General features: G+C 42.5%; 1 protein-coding gene across 1 annotated transcript; it reads left to right on the top strand.

Moving 5' to 3' along the window:
• Positions 1-1,184: 1,184 nt before the first annotated feature.
• On the top strand, positions 1,185-12,888 carry slc25a48 (solute carrier family 25 member 48; the record flags this gene model as incomplete). Its single annotated transcript, XM_080008244.1, has 7 exons — positions 1,185-1,266; positions 3,742-3,785; positions 4,672-4,743; positions 5,774-6,026; positions 7,665-7,952; positions 10,545-10,678; positions 12,784-12,888. 7 exons carry the CDS (start codon positions 1,185-1,187, stop codon positions 12,886-12,888), a joined length of 978 nt encoding a protein of 325 aa, XP_079864370.1.
• Positions 12,889-14,403: the final 1,515 nt, after the last annotated feature.

The following is a 14,403-nucleotide window of genomic DNA, read 5'->3' as shown; positions in this document are numbered from 1 at the left end:
CCAAAGAACACCATACTTACTGTGAAGAATGGGGGTGGAAACATCATGCTTTGGGGCTGTTTTTCTGCAAAGGGACCAGGACGACTGATCCGTGTAAAGGAAAGAATGAATGGGGCCATGTATCGTGAGATTTTGAGTGAAAACCTCCTTCCATCAGCAAGGGCATTGAAGATGAAACGTGGCTGGGTCTTTCAGCATGACAATGATCCCAAACACACCGCCCGGGCAACGAAGGAGTGGCTTCGTAAGAAGCATTTCAAGGTCCTGGAGTTGCCTAGCCAGTCTCCAGATCTCAACCCCATAGAAAATCTTTGGAGGGAGTTGAAAGTCCGTGTTGCCCAGCGACAGCCCCAAAACATCACTGCTCTAGAGGAGATCTGCATGGAGGAATGGGCCAAAATACCAGCAACAGTGTGTGAAAACCTTGTGAAGACTTACAGAAAACGTTTGACCTCTGTCATTGCAAACAAAGGGTATATAACAAAGTATTGAGATGAACTTTTGTTATTGACCAAATACTTGTTTTCCACCATAATTTGCAAATAAAATCTTTAAAAGTCAGACAATGTGATTTTTTTTCCTCATTTTGTCTCTCATAGTTGAGGTATAGCTATGATGAAAATTACAGGCCTCTCTCATCTTTTTAAGTGGGAGAACTTGCACAATTGGTGGCTGACTAAATACTTTTTTGCCCCACTGTACGTATATTAATAAAAAAAAAAAAAAACAATTCCAAATCGGATCTTAGAAAGCCCACAGATCTTAAAATGATTGTCCGTGACTTGGCATCGGAATTCAATAAACAATAACGTTCCATTTCCATCGCGCCGTGTTGTGTGTTTTCTTTTTCACTTTTAGCTCCGACACCAATTTATATTTCGGCCTCGGTCCTCATGGCTCATTTCCATGCCTGCCCCGATTGGCTGGGCCCGCCCGTTTGTTTAACAATTCCCGCCGCTGATTGGTCGGCGTAACCGTCGCCCCAAAATACCAGGCGGCGATTGGCCGAAACAGTGCAGGGCTCGCCCCACTGCCCACCAGCACCTTTTACATCAAGTCGAGGTTCGTTTCGCTGTCGGCGAGTTTGTTTCGCAGGTTATGAGCGTTCGATGAGAGAGAGAGAGAATCAAAGTTTAGACTGAAAGATACTCGGACGGCGCGGTTCGGCAGCGGGGGAGATAAACATGACCAAAAGGAAGGAACTGGCCGCCGCATCACAACTGAGCTGCTTTCACTTAGATGACTTTATCGCAGGGTGGATAGGAGGTGAGTGGCATCACAAAACAAAAACGTAAACACTAAAAATAAATAAATAAATAAAAAGACAAATTAAAAAAATAACAACTGTAAACTAAAAAAAAAAGCACACAGCTAAGGTTTCTATCAGTCACTTGTGCTCGGGCAGCTCCAGCCGGTGTGCGCCGTGCGTGTGGAACGACGCCTCGGAGGGTCGAGCGCAAGACACCCATAGGAAAAGCAGCCGCTGTCGCTGCTGTCGCTGCTGTCGCTGTTGTTGTCGAGAAGTGCCATCTGCATTCCATGCATGCATGCGTGCATCGGGGGGCCCTGCGACAGCACCCACCCTCCACCCTCCTCCTCCTCCTCCATCCTCAGTTCCACTCGGATTGGTGCGGTTCGTTCGTTGGGTTCGTTGAGATGATCGTCGTTCCGCTCCAAAGATCTAGTTTTCAGAAGACAGTTCTGCGGCTTTGTTGGTGGTGTGTGTGGGTTTTGGGGTTTTTTTTGTCCCCGCATAAAGGGGCCCGTTGGTGCTTTCTGCGGTGTCCCCGTTTATTGATTTATTGATTTATTAAATTTTATCCTTTGTTTGTTTGTTTAATATCCGCTCCGCATCTTTGTTTTTATCTATCCCCCCTCTCCAACTGGGCGCGCCTACACGAGCCCTTTTTTTTCCCGAGAAAGGCGAGATAAAACGAAACAGAAATGGGTTTTTGGGGTTTTTTCTTTTGTTTTGTTTTTTTTGTGTGGGTAGAGCGCAATCAATTAAAACGCCGACGTCGCGCCGGGGACCGAGAGCTGCCGTCGGACCTGTTAACTGGTCAAGACCCGTTCGGCGGATTCCGGAGTTTGACCTGTCAAACGGTCCAGGAACAGGGAGTTGAGCCACTTTGTTTGATAGGTTTCTCTATGCACCCACAATAGAAAGAATATACACTCTGTGTGTGTGTGTGTGTGTGTGTGTGTGTGTGTGTGTGTGTGTGTGTGCGTGTGTGTGTGCGAGCTATAACAACTTATGAATGTGTATTGTTAAGGTTATGTGAGAGGAGAGGGCCGCAGGAGGGGCCCTCAGAGTTTCGGGTAAACAGAGTTGAGCGGGGTGTCCCCTACATGTTTATGAGCTGACCTTACCACCCCAGTGCAATAGCGGGCCCCGGTCCCGGTTGGATGGCAGCTCTGTAGTTCGTGTTTCTGCCTGCCCCCTATCATGGACAGCGTGTGATCCATCCCATCCAACCAGGTGTTGCTGTTGAGCGCGCGCACACACACACACACACACACACACACACACCTGCGCCTTCCTTCTGTGCACGTCAGTCGCTGTTGTATTGATAGAAAACATCGTTTGAATTTGGCTGTCATATCAAATACACGGTTAATTCCGCCCGAGGTTCTGTTTTGTTGTGTTTCTACGCAATAAGCGACTCCAAAGGGGGAGCAATGTCTCGCTTTCGAAACCGGACGCCTCGTTTTTCTAACTGTAGTGCAGCTTGACTCTGTGCTCGAAAGGATTAAAATCGCCGTTGTTTCCAATACTCCTCTTCTTCTGTCGACGACGACGACGCGTCCGGGGGCCCTTCGCCACCTGCCCGATGAGGGGTCGATGCAGAAAGTCCCAAAGAAATGCATTTCGCTGTTGTCCAAGTTCAGGGCGAAGGTCAAGCCTCACAGGCCGCTTGTGTAGCTTCCATGGGACCCTGATCCCGTGGACGCTATACAAGCAGACTGCGAGGCCGGACCTTGAGGGCCAGGGGATTTTCAAACTTCTTCTTATGGCCAACTCCTCCTAAAAAGGCTAAGCTCTGTCTGATGACCCCCCCCCCACTAAAAACAAAAAGGATATATATATATATATATTTATTTATTTATTTATTTATTTATTTATTTATTTATTTATTTATATTTATCTATTTATTTATTTATTTATTTATTTATTTATTATTATTAGTATTTTTAATTTATTTATTTATTTATTTATTTATTTTCAAAACAGGTGGCACTTTATCAATCCCCGTGAGGGAATTCTGAGTAATGTGCTGAGGACTCCCAGTGGGTCGTAAACCCCAGATTGAGAACCCCTTTGTCAGGCCACAAGCCTTCAACGAGGAAGGCACAGAAAGTGTCTTTTCATCAGACACATAAGCAAGACACATTGGCTTTTAAAATCCAAAATCTGGGATCTCTTTGAATCCTATACCCCGCTTTTATCTAATTTGGCCTTTGCAATAGGCCTACCTCAGTGATGATGTTTTATAGTTTCCTCTTTTTAACACCTCTGAATTATAAATGTTAAACAGGCCTTTTGCAGCAGTATAATAATGGACTGAACATAGAAATGGAACAGGAGAGTATATTTTAGGGAGATGCATCATCCAGTTAGTGTTGTGTTTATATTGCCCGGACGTACCTTGGTCTGTGTTTGCATCAACTCTCTTAAAGTTGGCTTTACCGTCATGTTTAGTTTGTTTCCTGACAATCTGACGCCTCTCTTCTCTGCCACAGGAGCCTCCAGTGTGTTTGTGGGTCATCCTCTGGACACAGTGAAGGTACGCAAGCAATTCTAGCCAATTATAATCTATAATCAATCTATGTGTTGTGGAGCCTAATGGCTGTTACTTTGCAATAACCTTTAACTTCTCTCCAAGACGCCCTCCTTTCAGGCTGACCTCAGTGAGAGTCGGCATGCATGTGGTCAACCCTGTTGGTTTAAACTAAGAACACACATGTACTCGTAGTCAAACTCATAAAAGTTCTCCGATTTCTTAACCTGACCACAGACTTAATGTGTTGTAGGCCCGGTTATATTGAGTTTCCCTTTTCATGGTTTTTTTTCGTACCCTTATATATTGTTATATATATATATTGTTTTTAATACATAGTCACTGGTAAAGTAAATGGTCCATCAATGTTGTTGTTGTTGTTGTTGTTATTATTATTATTATTATTATTATTATTATTATTATTATTATGTCATCATCATCATTATTGTTATTATTATTGTTACTATGATCATCATGATTATTAGTATTAGTATTGTTAATTAGTATTGTTGCTTGTATGCTGATGAGGCTCTCAGAGCGATGGAGACGGAGGCGCGCTGCTCTATTTTGAGTGAGCTGATCATAAATAATTCTTGTTTTGCCGCACAAGATCAAATTGCTAAAGAGCACTCGAGAGGCTTATATTACATGTTTAGTTTTGTTGTAAATAAGTTGTTGTTGATAGTTATTCCGCTGATTATCTCTGCAACCTGTATATTGACGTGGCTGGACCATGACAGTGTCCATGTGATGGTGGAGGCGTGCTCGGGGCCAAAGGCCATGCCTTTTTGTTTTTTCTTAATTAACTTGAGCATGTTTGCAGACTCTGTCAAAGTGTCCTATCTGAGGGGTTTTAGGAATTAATGGCGCTGGTTGATGTGTTTTTCACCAGACTCGTCTGCAGGCGGGGAAGGGCTACAGGAACACGCTGCACTGCGTCCTCACCATCTACCGGAAGGAAACCGTAAGGAACGACTCGTCTGTCTGTCTGTCCATCTGTCTGTCTTTCATTCCATCGGTCTGTCTGTCCCTCTCCCAATGTGTCTGTTTGCATCCTCGTCTCTGCTTGTTTTTTCAATCGGGTCGTTTTGTCTCTGTCGTTGTCTAGGGCAGTGGTTCTCAATCGTTTTCCCATCGAGGACCCTCAGTTTGATGCCTTTTAGGACCTCAACCGAAAATATTATGAGAAGATTTTTATTGTTAGATACGGAACTGTCTATACTATAGGGAGATCAAGACTGTCATTATTTTGCCTTCTCTGATATATGAAGTTTCACTGTTTAAACTACGTTTGCTGCTTTTTCCTCCTTTTTCATTTTGTTTGTTTCTCTCTCTCTCTCTCTCTGTCTTTCCCCTCCTTGGTTTTCCTCTCCTGCTGAGGAAATTTGACTGTTGTGAAAACATCAGTTTGGCTCAAGACCCATGAGCGCTTGCAGCCTTCTTTCTTTCTCTCCGTCTTTTGTTTTCTTTATATAACGACCACTTGCTAAAAACACCTTCAACTTGTTTGCAGAGTGTCTCAGAGACACTGCCCCACAACAGCGTTTTCTTTGTAAGGCTTTTGTCGGTTCACAAGCCAAATTTCAGGAATATAGGAAAGATCTCACTTTAACAATCATTTTCATATGTCTTCCATCTTTGCAAGTTAAAATAAATTATGAGATGATTTCAAACAGCATAATTAAATGTATTATATTCAATTTGATATAATCATTCATCCTGTATGCATAAATTGCAAACCTTTTTTTTATAGTTTTTTTTTTTTTTTTTTTGGGGGGGGGTTTTTTAACAGAATTCCTTTTTACCTTTGTAACCCGCCTATAAGCTCCTTAAACTGCACAAGCCTCTGTCTCAACTTTCCTTCTCTGGGCCCCCATTTATTGTTGTGTTTTTGGGATTTTGGTCACGACTAGCTTTACTGATCACTTCTCTCTCTCTCTCTCTCTCTCTCTCTCTCTCTCTCTCTCTCCCCCTCCCTCCCTCCCTCCCTCCAGGTGGCTGGTTTCTTTAAGGGCTTGTCCTTCCCTCTGGCCAGCATCACTGTGTACAACTCGGTGGTGTTTGGTTTCTTCAGCAACACCCAGAGAGTCATCAGCAAGTATCGTTATGGCGACGGGCGTCATCCCTGCAGCATGCTGGACCTGACGCTGGCCAGCATGCTGACGGGGCTGGTGTCCGTGGGGCTGGGGGCCCCCGTGGACCTGGTGAAGATCCGGCTGCAGATGCAGACCCAGACCGTCCTCGCAGGTAGGGAGGAAATGTCAACGACACTCAAAGGGAACTGTGCACTTTGTCACTGTGCATACAGCGCAATTGTAGTGTTACCACCTACGTTTTAATAACTGATAAACGTCTCGTTGAGGGCACCACTCCCGTGTTGTTTTAGTGAGGAGAAATTGATGAGTTTATTTCAAGCAAATCAATCTTTAAGCCTAATTAATATGGTCTCGTAGCTAAAATGTGCATTACTACTCATTCAGTGATCTCTAGTAACTACTTGAAGCTAAACATCACAATACAACGCCCTTTGAAATAAATGAAGTATTTATTGACAGGTGCCATTGGAACTAGATGAGCAATGTTATTCCCTTCACCTGTCAGTGGTTTTATTGTTGTGACCGTTCCGTGTATAGTATACTTTATTGTTTTTATTTGTTTATGATCATCATGGTTCCTTTGCTGCTATCTATCGTATAGTTTCTGATTCAGTTATTTTCAGTTCAGCAGTGACTCCCGTTGGTCTAGTTTGGGTTAAACTGTAGGTTTATATGATGTGCTGGCAGGAAGTAATATGTTAGTACAGTGTTACTTACGTCTGTAATTCGTTCTATAAGAACGGTCGTATGTTAAAACAGTCGTATGTCGAAACAATTTTTCCCATATACACCAGGCTCATATTTTTCTATGATTTCCTTCTTAGTTTCAATTGGAGTCGTTGCCTTTTTCTTTTTCCCATCATCCCTCTTCTTAGGACTCATCATGAAGGGTGAAAATAAACAAAATACACAGCACAAACACAGTAAATATGAAAAAAATATTGATAAGCCACGAACTACGTGCACACACGATCTAGGTCGCTGACTGACTGCTGACTGACTGCTGACTGACCCCTGACTGACCCCTGACTGACTGCTGACTGACTGCTGACTGACTGCTGACTGACCCCTGACTGACCCCTGACTGACTGCTGACTGACTGCTGACTGACTGCTGACTGACCCCTGACTGACCGCTGATTGACTGCTGACTGACTGCTGACTGACTGCTGACTGACTGCTGACTGACCCCAGACTGACCGCTGATTGACTGCTGACTGACTGCTGACTGACTGCTGACTGACCCCTGATTGACTGTTGACTGACTGCTGACTGACTGCTGACTGGCCGCCGACGCACCAACTGCAAATTTCCACGCTCGTATCTTGGAGCAGTCGGTCGCAAGTCGATACAAATTTTCGCGACTATTGCTACTGGTATCTTGGATTAGTCGTAAGTAGATGCAGTCGCAAGTCGAGGTACCACTGTACCAAGCAGTAGTGTGGCAGACATCTGTGATGGTGATAATTTGAGGAAACAACAGTTTTCATTTGTTCAAACTGCTTCTTTCTAAATATAAATTAGCACCACAGCAAAGTGAAGATATCTGAATACATAAATCGATAGATATAATATTTATAATGTTTCATTATATAAGACAGTTTGTAGGTATGTACTGCATATCCTTTATTGCTCCTTGGCACTCAATTTGCACTTGTATACTTGGTTTCTGTAATGACCCAATTCACCTTTTACAGATCAATAAAGTTGATCTAATCTCGGGGGGGACACACGTGACTCTCTGAATAGAATCCAAATCACTCTGACTGAACTGTCCCCCCCGCGTCCAGAGAACCTGCACCTTGCCGGAAATGCCCCCGGCGGTACCAACATCCCACTGGGGCCCGTGGAGCTGCCGGGCCAGCGGCTCTACCGGGGGCCACTGCACTGCATTAGCAGCATCCTGCAGAGGGAGGGGGTCCAGGGCCTCTACCGGGGGGCCGGGGCCATGATCCTCAGGGATGTTCCGGGCTACACCCTCTACTTCATCCCCTACGCCTTCTTCTGCAATCTGCTGAGCCCCGACGGCAAGGCCAGCCCCCACCCTGGCTCCATCTGGCTGGCCGGAGGACTGGCAGGTAATAAAAAAGAAAAATAAGAATAATAAGAAAAATGAGAATAATCGTAAACTTCATTCATAAAAAACGAATCAAAAAATAACCTTTTTACATTGTACTTTACATTTCAAATAAAAGCAGAGAGGATTTCAGGAGGGAAATTGTTGATTTATGGTAGCTCACATCAAAACAATAGGCAACAATAATAAAAAGAAGAATAATAAAGTAATACGAATAAAAATCACAATATGCAATAAACCTAATAGTTAACAAAAAATGATCAATTGGCAATGTACAATTCATACAGTAACCTCCCCAAAAAAGACAATAAACAATAACCCTCATTTAAATTTTATGAAATGAAATACAGTGAATAAATGTTAATTGCACTTTTAGTAGAGATTCAATATTGACAATAAAATTACATTTTAAGGCCTAATGCTTAACAGTCTGTATAAAAGACTGCAGTAAAGGAATCGCTCATTTGCATTTGAATTTATAATCGAACCACTGTGTTCTTCTTATTCCGAACTTAAGGTGGATTTCATTTTGCATGTGTGATAGAGCTTTCCAATACATTTTGTTGTGGAGTTTGAGGTTTTCTTTCGGCCACAGATGGACTTGCTGCAGGCTGCTGTGCTGTTTATACAAGAGCTAAAAATCCCTGATTACACGTCCTTCAGGATGGATGGAGCGTGGTGGAGGCACTTTAATACAAAGTTCATATAAAGAAGCTGACGACCGTTTCCCCACTGACCTCCTGTCTACAGCGTGTGAATTTATACTTTAGCCTGAATACCTCCCTCAATTTAGGAGATATTCCTCTGGCGAAACATGCAGGTTTTTTCCAGGCATGTTCCACATATTCTGAGGTTTGAATTGTTTGGCTGCATGAGATGGCAGAGCAGTCTTGGAAACACAAACCGGTCGAGACCTTCAGCCGAATGAGGTCTGCGCCTGCGTCGGGCCCTCCTGCTCCTCCCCGGGCCTGTGATCTTTATTTTGGCGTGTTTGGACCGAGTGGTCCGTCTTATTTTCACAAGATGTGTTTGAGATGCCAGGGCTGCCCACGTGGGCCGGGCCAGGCATGCGTGAGTGTCCCAAACAGCTGTGAGCCGTATATCAAACAGCGAGGGGTTTGGTGTGGAAGCTCCAGGTCATGTCCTGGGAACGGTGTCGTTCCCAAATGGATGCTTATGTTACACGTAGTAAGAAGTAGTGGTGTACAGTATATCACCAGCGTTGGCAAAGTATGACCTAAATGTTGGCATGAGTTAAGACCCAGAATATGCAAGGGAGTTCTTGGGTCTAGGGCCTGGTATCAAACCTAAAACAACCTTATATTTAAATGTGGACCTCAAACGGATCGTTTTACATGGGGTTTTGGATTCCATACAATATGACATTTTGCATTTTCAATTGTAACGGACTACTGGCAAACCCCCGCCGGAGGTTTTACCGCCTGTTTTCCTCTTCTTTTTTTTTGTTTGTCTTATCTAATAGGCAGGTTTCCCATTTACAAACAATGAAGGATGCACACGTAGCCGGGTGGCAGAAAACAGATCTGGACCATCTGAGTGGTGTCACCAATGATGGAAAAGTCATTGACGTTAGTACCAGTCAGCTTTCAGAAATGTTGAAAAAGCGCGGAAACATTTCTTGAAACAGACGATGAAACAAACAACTCGTAAATGACCAGAGAGGCTTGTCTCTCCACCTTGAAGCAATTTGGTGCCTTGCATGAGACAAACAGATGTCTTTGCAAAAAGACGTTGCCAAATTAGTTGTTCTTTGTTGTTTATTTTGCCATATAACTGCAGCCAGACTGATCAGGTTTACACTTCCTGGTGATTGACTCTCCTATCCAAGGTTTTTCAAACTGCTTTAAGATATTAGGAATTCAAAGCAACACCCTGCTCTGAGTCAGACACATCACGGCAAAATAGTCAAATAAAGTTATAATTGCAATGTCCGACTAAATATTTTGCAGGATTTCAAATTTGTGTTATCCTGGGAGCAAAGAAATAGCCGTGTACCGTTTCGGTCATTTAATGTTAAAATGTTTAGAACGGCTTTTTAGGTTTATAATAGTTTGCTGTTATCTAAATTAAGTTTCAATTGAGTTGACGTGAAGTCTTACCCCTTCATCACACACGTGGATTTCATCACATGGTGACACATTTGATTTCTTTAATTAATGGTTTGATCGTTCAGTCTCCAGGTTTTGCAGAATAACTTACCAGTGCATGGTAATTACCCACATTATAAAAATAATTTATTGACAAATAAATTGTAACATCATTTAAAATGTTTACCAGTGTTTTCCCAAACACTTTTCCCATTGGGACGTGGAAACCTTATACCTCTTTTTCTTTTCTCTTATATCAGCAGAAATTCTTGCTTTGTGGAATTTCTTTGCCGGGGGGGGGTCAATAAGGTCTGAGGTCTAACTTCAGAATGAGGAATAAAAAGATAACAGCAAACCAACTCTAAAGCCAGAAAGGGAGACCTGGCGAGTTCTACCGTGATGTGTCAAAGTTCCACGGTGATCTGTTTGAATGGCTTTAATGTTTGTTTGGGGTTAAACTTTCCGCTTCCTCTCGCCTCCGCCAGGGTCCATCTCCTGGGTGACGGCCACGCCGGCCGACGTGGTGAAGAGCCGCATGCAGGCGGACGCCCAGCGGCAGAGGAAATACAGAGGAATCCTGCACTGCATCCAGAGCAGCTACAGGACGGAGGGACTGCAGGTGAGAAAGGGGAGAGCGGGTGGAGAGAGAGCGAGCGGGTGTGGGATGGGGTGAGGCCTTCTAAAAGGAAGTGGTTAGAACCTGGAACTAACTACGGCCGTTTAGTCGATGGAATTTATAGCATTTCATTTACAGCAGTTTTGGTCGACAAACGACAATATATTGAGTATTTTTGGTCAGATTTTTTTTCAAATCCACTTGTTGTTGGTCAATTTGCATTCCTAAGATGAGATAGTGAGACGGTTAATCATTGAGATCAGTGGCAGGTCACATGTGTGGTCGAAGGTGAAGCCTTGTTGTATCCTAAAATAGTACAAAAGCTTAATATTTAACAAACTTATTTGACCAATATGATATATGAAAAATCAGAAAGGCTTAAAAAATACTAAATAGATTTGGTATTTTTTCAAATGAAGTTTACTGTGTTTTGGTTGGTCACGGTCAGTAAAATGACAGTGCTCCTCCGCTCAGCTATTATCCGGCTTTTGCCCAAATATTTTCGAGAATTTGGACAAACTGCCAGACCCCAGGAGAATGGAATTGTTGGGGAAGACGGTGAATATCAAACATCTCCCTGTGTGTTTTCACACTTCTTCTTTTTCACTTACACAACATTTTCTAAGCATTTTAACCAGAGCCGGAATCATTTTGAGTACAGTTGATCATATTAGTAATATGATTTGGTCCAGTGGTTCATAAAAATAGTCATATTATTTCATATAATATGAATAGAATGTGATATTAAATATGAGTAAAATAAAGTTGGAATATGAAAGTTTGAGAGTTTTAAACATGAATATAGATATGGGTGGAATTTGTCTCAATGCTCAGGACCTATCTTTCCAGAACATAACGGAAGATCTGTGCTGCCTGGTTTCGCTTGAGACTTCCTGCATCACCGCAACATTTTATGGCTTTTCTCAGAAACATTAAGATTACCATCACTCTCAACTTTAAATTACTTTAAATTAAATGACTATTTAACCATAATCTTTTGAACACCAGGGTTGTTAGGGGTCTGGGGGAAACTTCACAAAGCAGCACGGGCCCCTCAGGGAATCCATATATATTCCACAAACTGTGTGTATGTGTGTGTGTGTGTGTGTGTGTGTGTGTGTGTGTGTGTGTGTGTGTGTGTGTGTGTGTGTGTGTGTGTGTGTGTGTGTGTGTGTGTGTGTGTGTGTGTGTGTGTGTGTGTGCCCGTGCCTGGGTCTGACTCTGCTCATGTTTAACCCGCATTACACGGCTTGACCACCGGGGACATCACATCAGACCAGTGTCTGTATTACACATAGAATATCTAATAAGTCACTGATTTGCAGAGACCAGGCAGCGTTCCACAGCTCGGCACCTATTTTGTGTCACAGCATCAAAAACAAACATTTGACCTGTTTATTTAAGCAGAAGTGGTTTTTTTTTGGTGTTTTTTGTATGAACACGACCGTCTGAGCTGAGGACACCGGATCGATGGAAAACGGTCTGACCTGTTCTTCCGGCCTGATCTGGTGTCGGTTAATAAAGGGCACTTCAAAACTAAAAAAGAGAGCAGATGGATGGATAATACCTTCATCCCTGGAGGAAAATGTTGCCAGAACACATCAAAACAATAATAACAATAATAATAATAATATTATTATTCTTACTAATAATAATGATAATAATAATTATGATAATACAGTACAAAAAATTCAATAAGGTAATTATTGTAATATAAATTGTAATAAAGTCTACTAAAGTAGAAAAGAATCACAAAAATCAAAAGAAATGGCTTTATACAATAAACATAAAGAAGATATTAAAAAATATATATACAAAATGTGTGTGTGTGTGTGTGTGTGTGTGTGTGTGTGTGTGTGTGTGTGTGTGTGTGTGTGTGTGTGTGTGTGTGTGTGTGTGTGTGTGTGTGTGTGTGTGTGTGTGTGTGTGTGTGTGTGTGTGTGTGTACACACATTCACTGTATATATGAAAGGGACATGGATCGTAGAGCTTATCATTATGTGCTTTTTATTGAACTCCGATCTGGGACGTGAACTTGTTCAACTCGGACAGCGGCTCACTCAGCGTGTTTCTGGTTGTTTATTTATTTTAGTTTTTTCTCTCTGCAGGTTTTCTTCCGCGGAGCATCGGTCAACGCCATCCGGGGCTTTCCCATGAGCGCCACCATGTTCCTGTCGTACGAGCTGTCGCTGCAGTTCTTCAGGAGCCTCTGAGGCCTCCGGGCCTCTTTGTCGAAGGAGTGAACTCTGTGGCCGACCTGGTCACAACGTAGTGACTGACAGCGGAGCTCGACGCGGCGCTCCGTGTGTGTCGTCCTCCCGCGCGGTGTCACTTGCCCGTGACCTCCGCTGGGCGTGGACGACGTGGCACGTGGCCGCGCGTGTTACAGCACACGTGTGTGTTTCTTACATTAAGAAACGCTCTGTGTATTTTATAAGTAAATATTAACCTCACATTAGAGTAAAGCATCTCATGATACAGCTTGAAAGCATTTTAATATACACTTCTGAACTCATGTGGACTCACTTTTCTAATGAGTCTGATTTTAATCGTCTCTGGAATATTACTCTGCTTCCGAACAAATTTTGACGAAGGTGCTTTGTGGAATTTCGATGGGATTATGGCGTTGTGCAATGCAAATGTTGGAATTTCACCTGTTTTGAAAATGTTAGTTATTTTGTGATATGAGACTTTTTATTCTTTGCAAATATATGTAAATAGGCTGTGCAGTGCCTTTCCAGGGCTGTGGAATAAGGGAGAGAGAGAGAGAGAGAAATGTTTTATTGTAAATAAAGCTTTTAAAATATGGTTATCTTGCACATTTCTTGAAAAACAACCGCCCAGTGACTCCCGCTCCGTGTACGTATAGATAACAAACCATAATTGGACACGTGAGGCTGTTTGTTTTCAAAGCTCTTCTGGAAATGAGCCCAATCGTCAGCTACATGCTTTATGGCTGAGCCCTAATCTTTGGGCAGATAACATTACAAACACTGGCCTTGTACTTTGCTGATAAGAGTCACTATCTTTTCAACTCCTACAGTGCGGTATACGATGTGTGCGTTGGCCTCCTGCAGGAAAACCACTTACGGTTGTGCTGTAATGTCAGACGTTGGCCACTGGGGGGCAGCAGGAACTCAGCTTCCTCACTCCCTAACTATTCGTGCGTTCATCCTATTCAACGAGTCATGCTTTTCTGTTTCTGAGACTTTATCATGATTTCATGGCATTTAGACCAAAGCTAGTGCTGATACTTTAAAACCTTCCAATGCAACACATTTACAGGATATTTACTCTTATAATGTAAGAATTAAAGGTATTTTACGGTTGTGCTGGCTGAATCTATTTGGATAAGCGCTGAGGTTATATATATATAATATATATACTTTATATGCCTTTTGAATTCCTTGCCAATTGCAGTTGCAGAAACCCAATTTGAAAGGGTTTTTGTAGAGTTTTTTTCAGTACATTTTTATTCTATTTTTGAATTCCTTTTTATAAACTTGCTTTGCCTTATATGAAAGATTCAACATATCTTCTTCTTCTTCTTCTTCTTCTTCTTCTTCTTCTTCTTTCGGCTGCTCCCGAAATAGATCTATAAAATATTCATGTAAATAAATAAATTTATGAATCCAATTAATGTTCTTTTTTCTTTATTATTATTATTACTTAAGGCGAATTTATTAATAGGTTCCATGTGTCTGAGCCCGTCTGGCAGCAAAGCGAGC

This window comes from Zeus faber (assembly GCF_960531495.2).
Source record: "Zeus faber genome assembly, chromosome: 10".
Lineage (NCBI taxonomy): Eukaryota > Metazoa > Chordata > Actinopteri > Zeiformes > Zeidae > Zeus > Zeus faber.
Note: the sequence above shows the minus strand (reverse complement) of the source record. Positions and strands in the feature narration are given on the sequence as shown.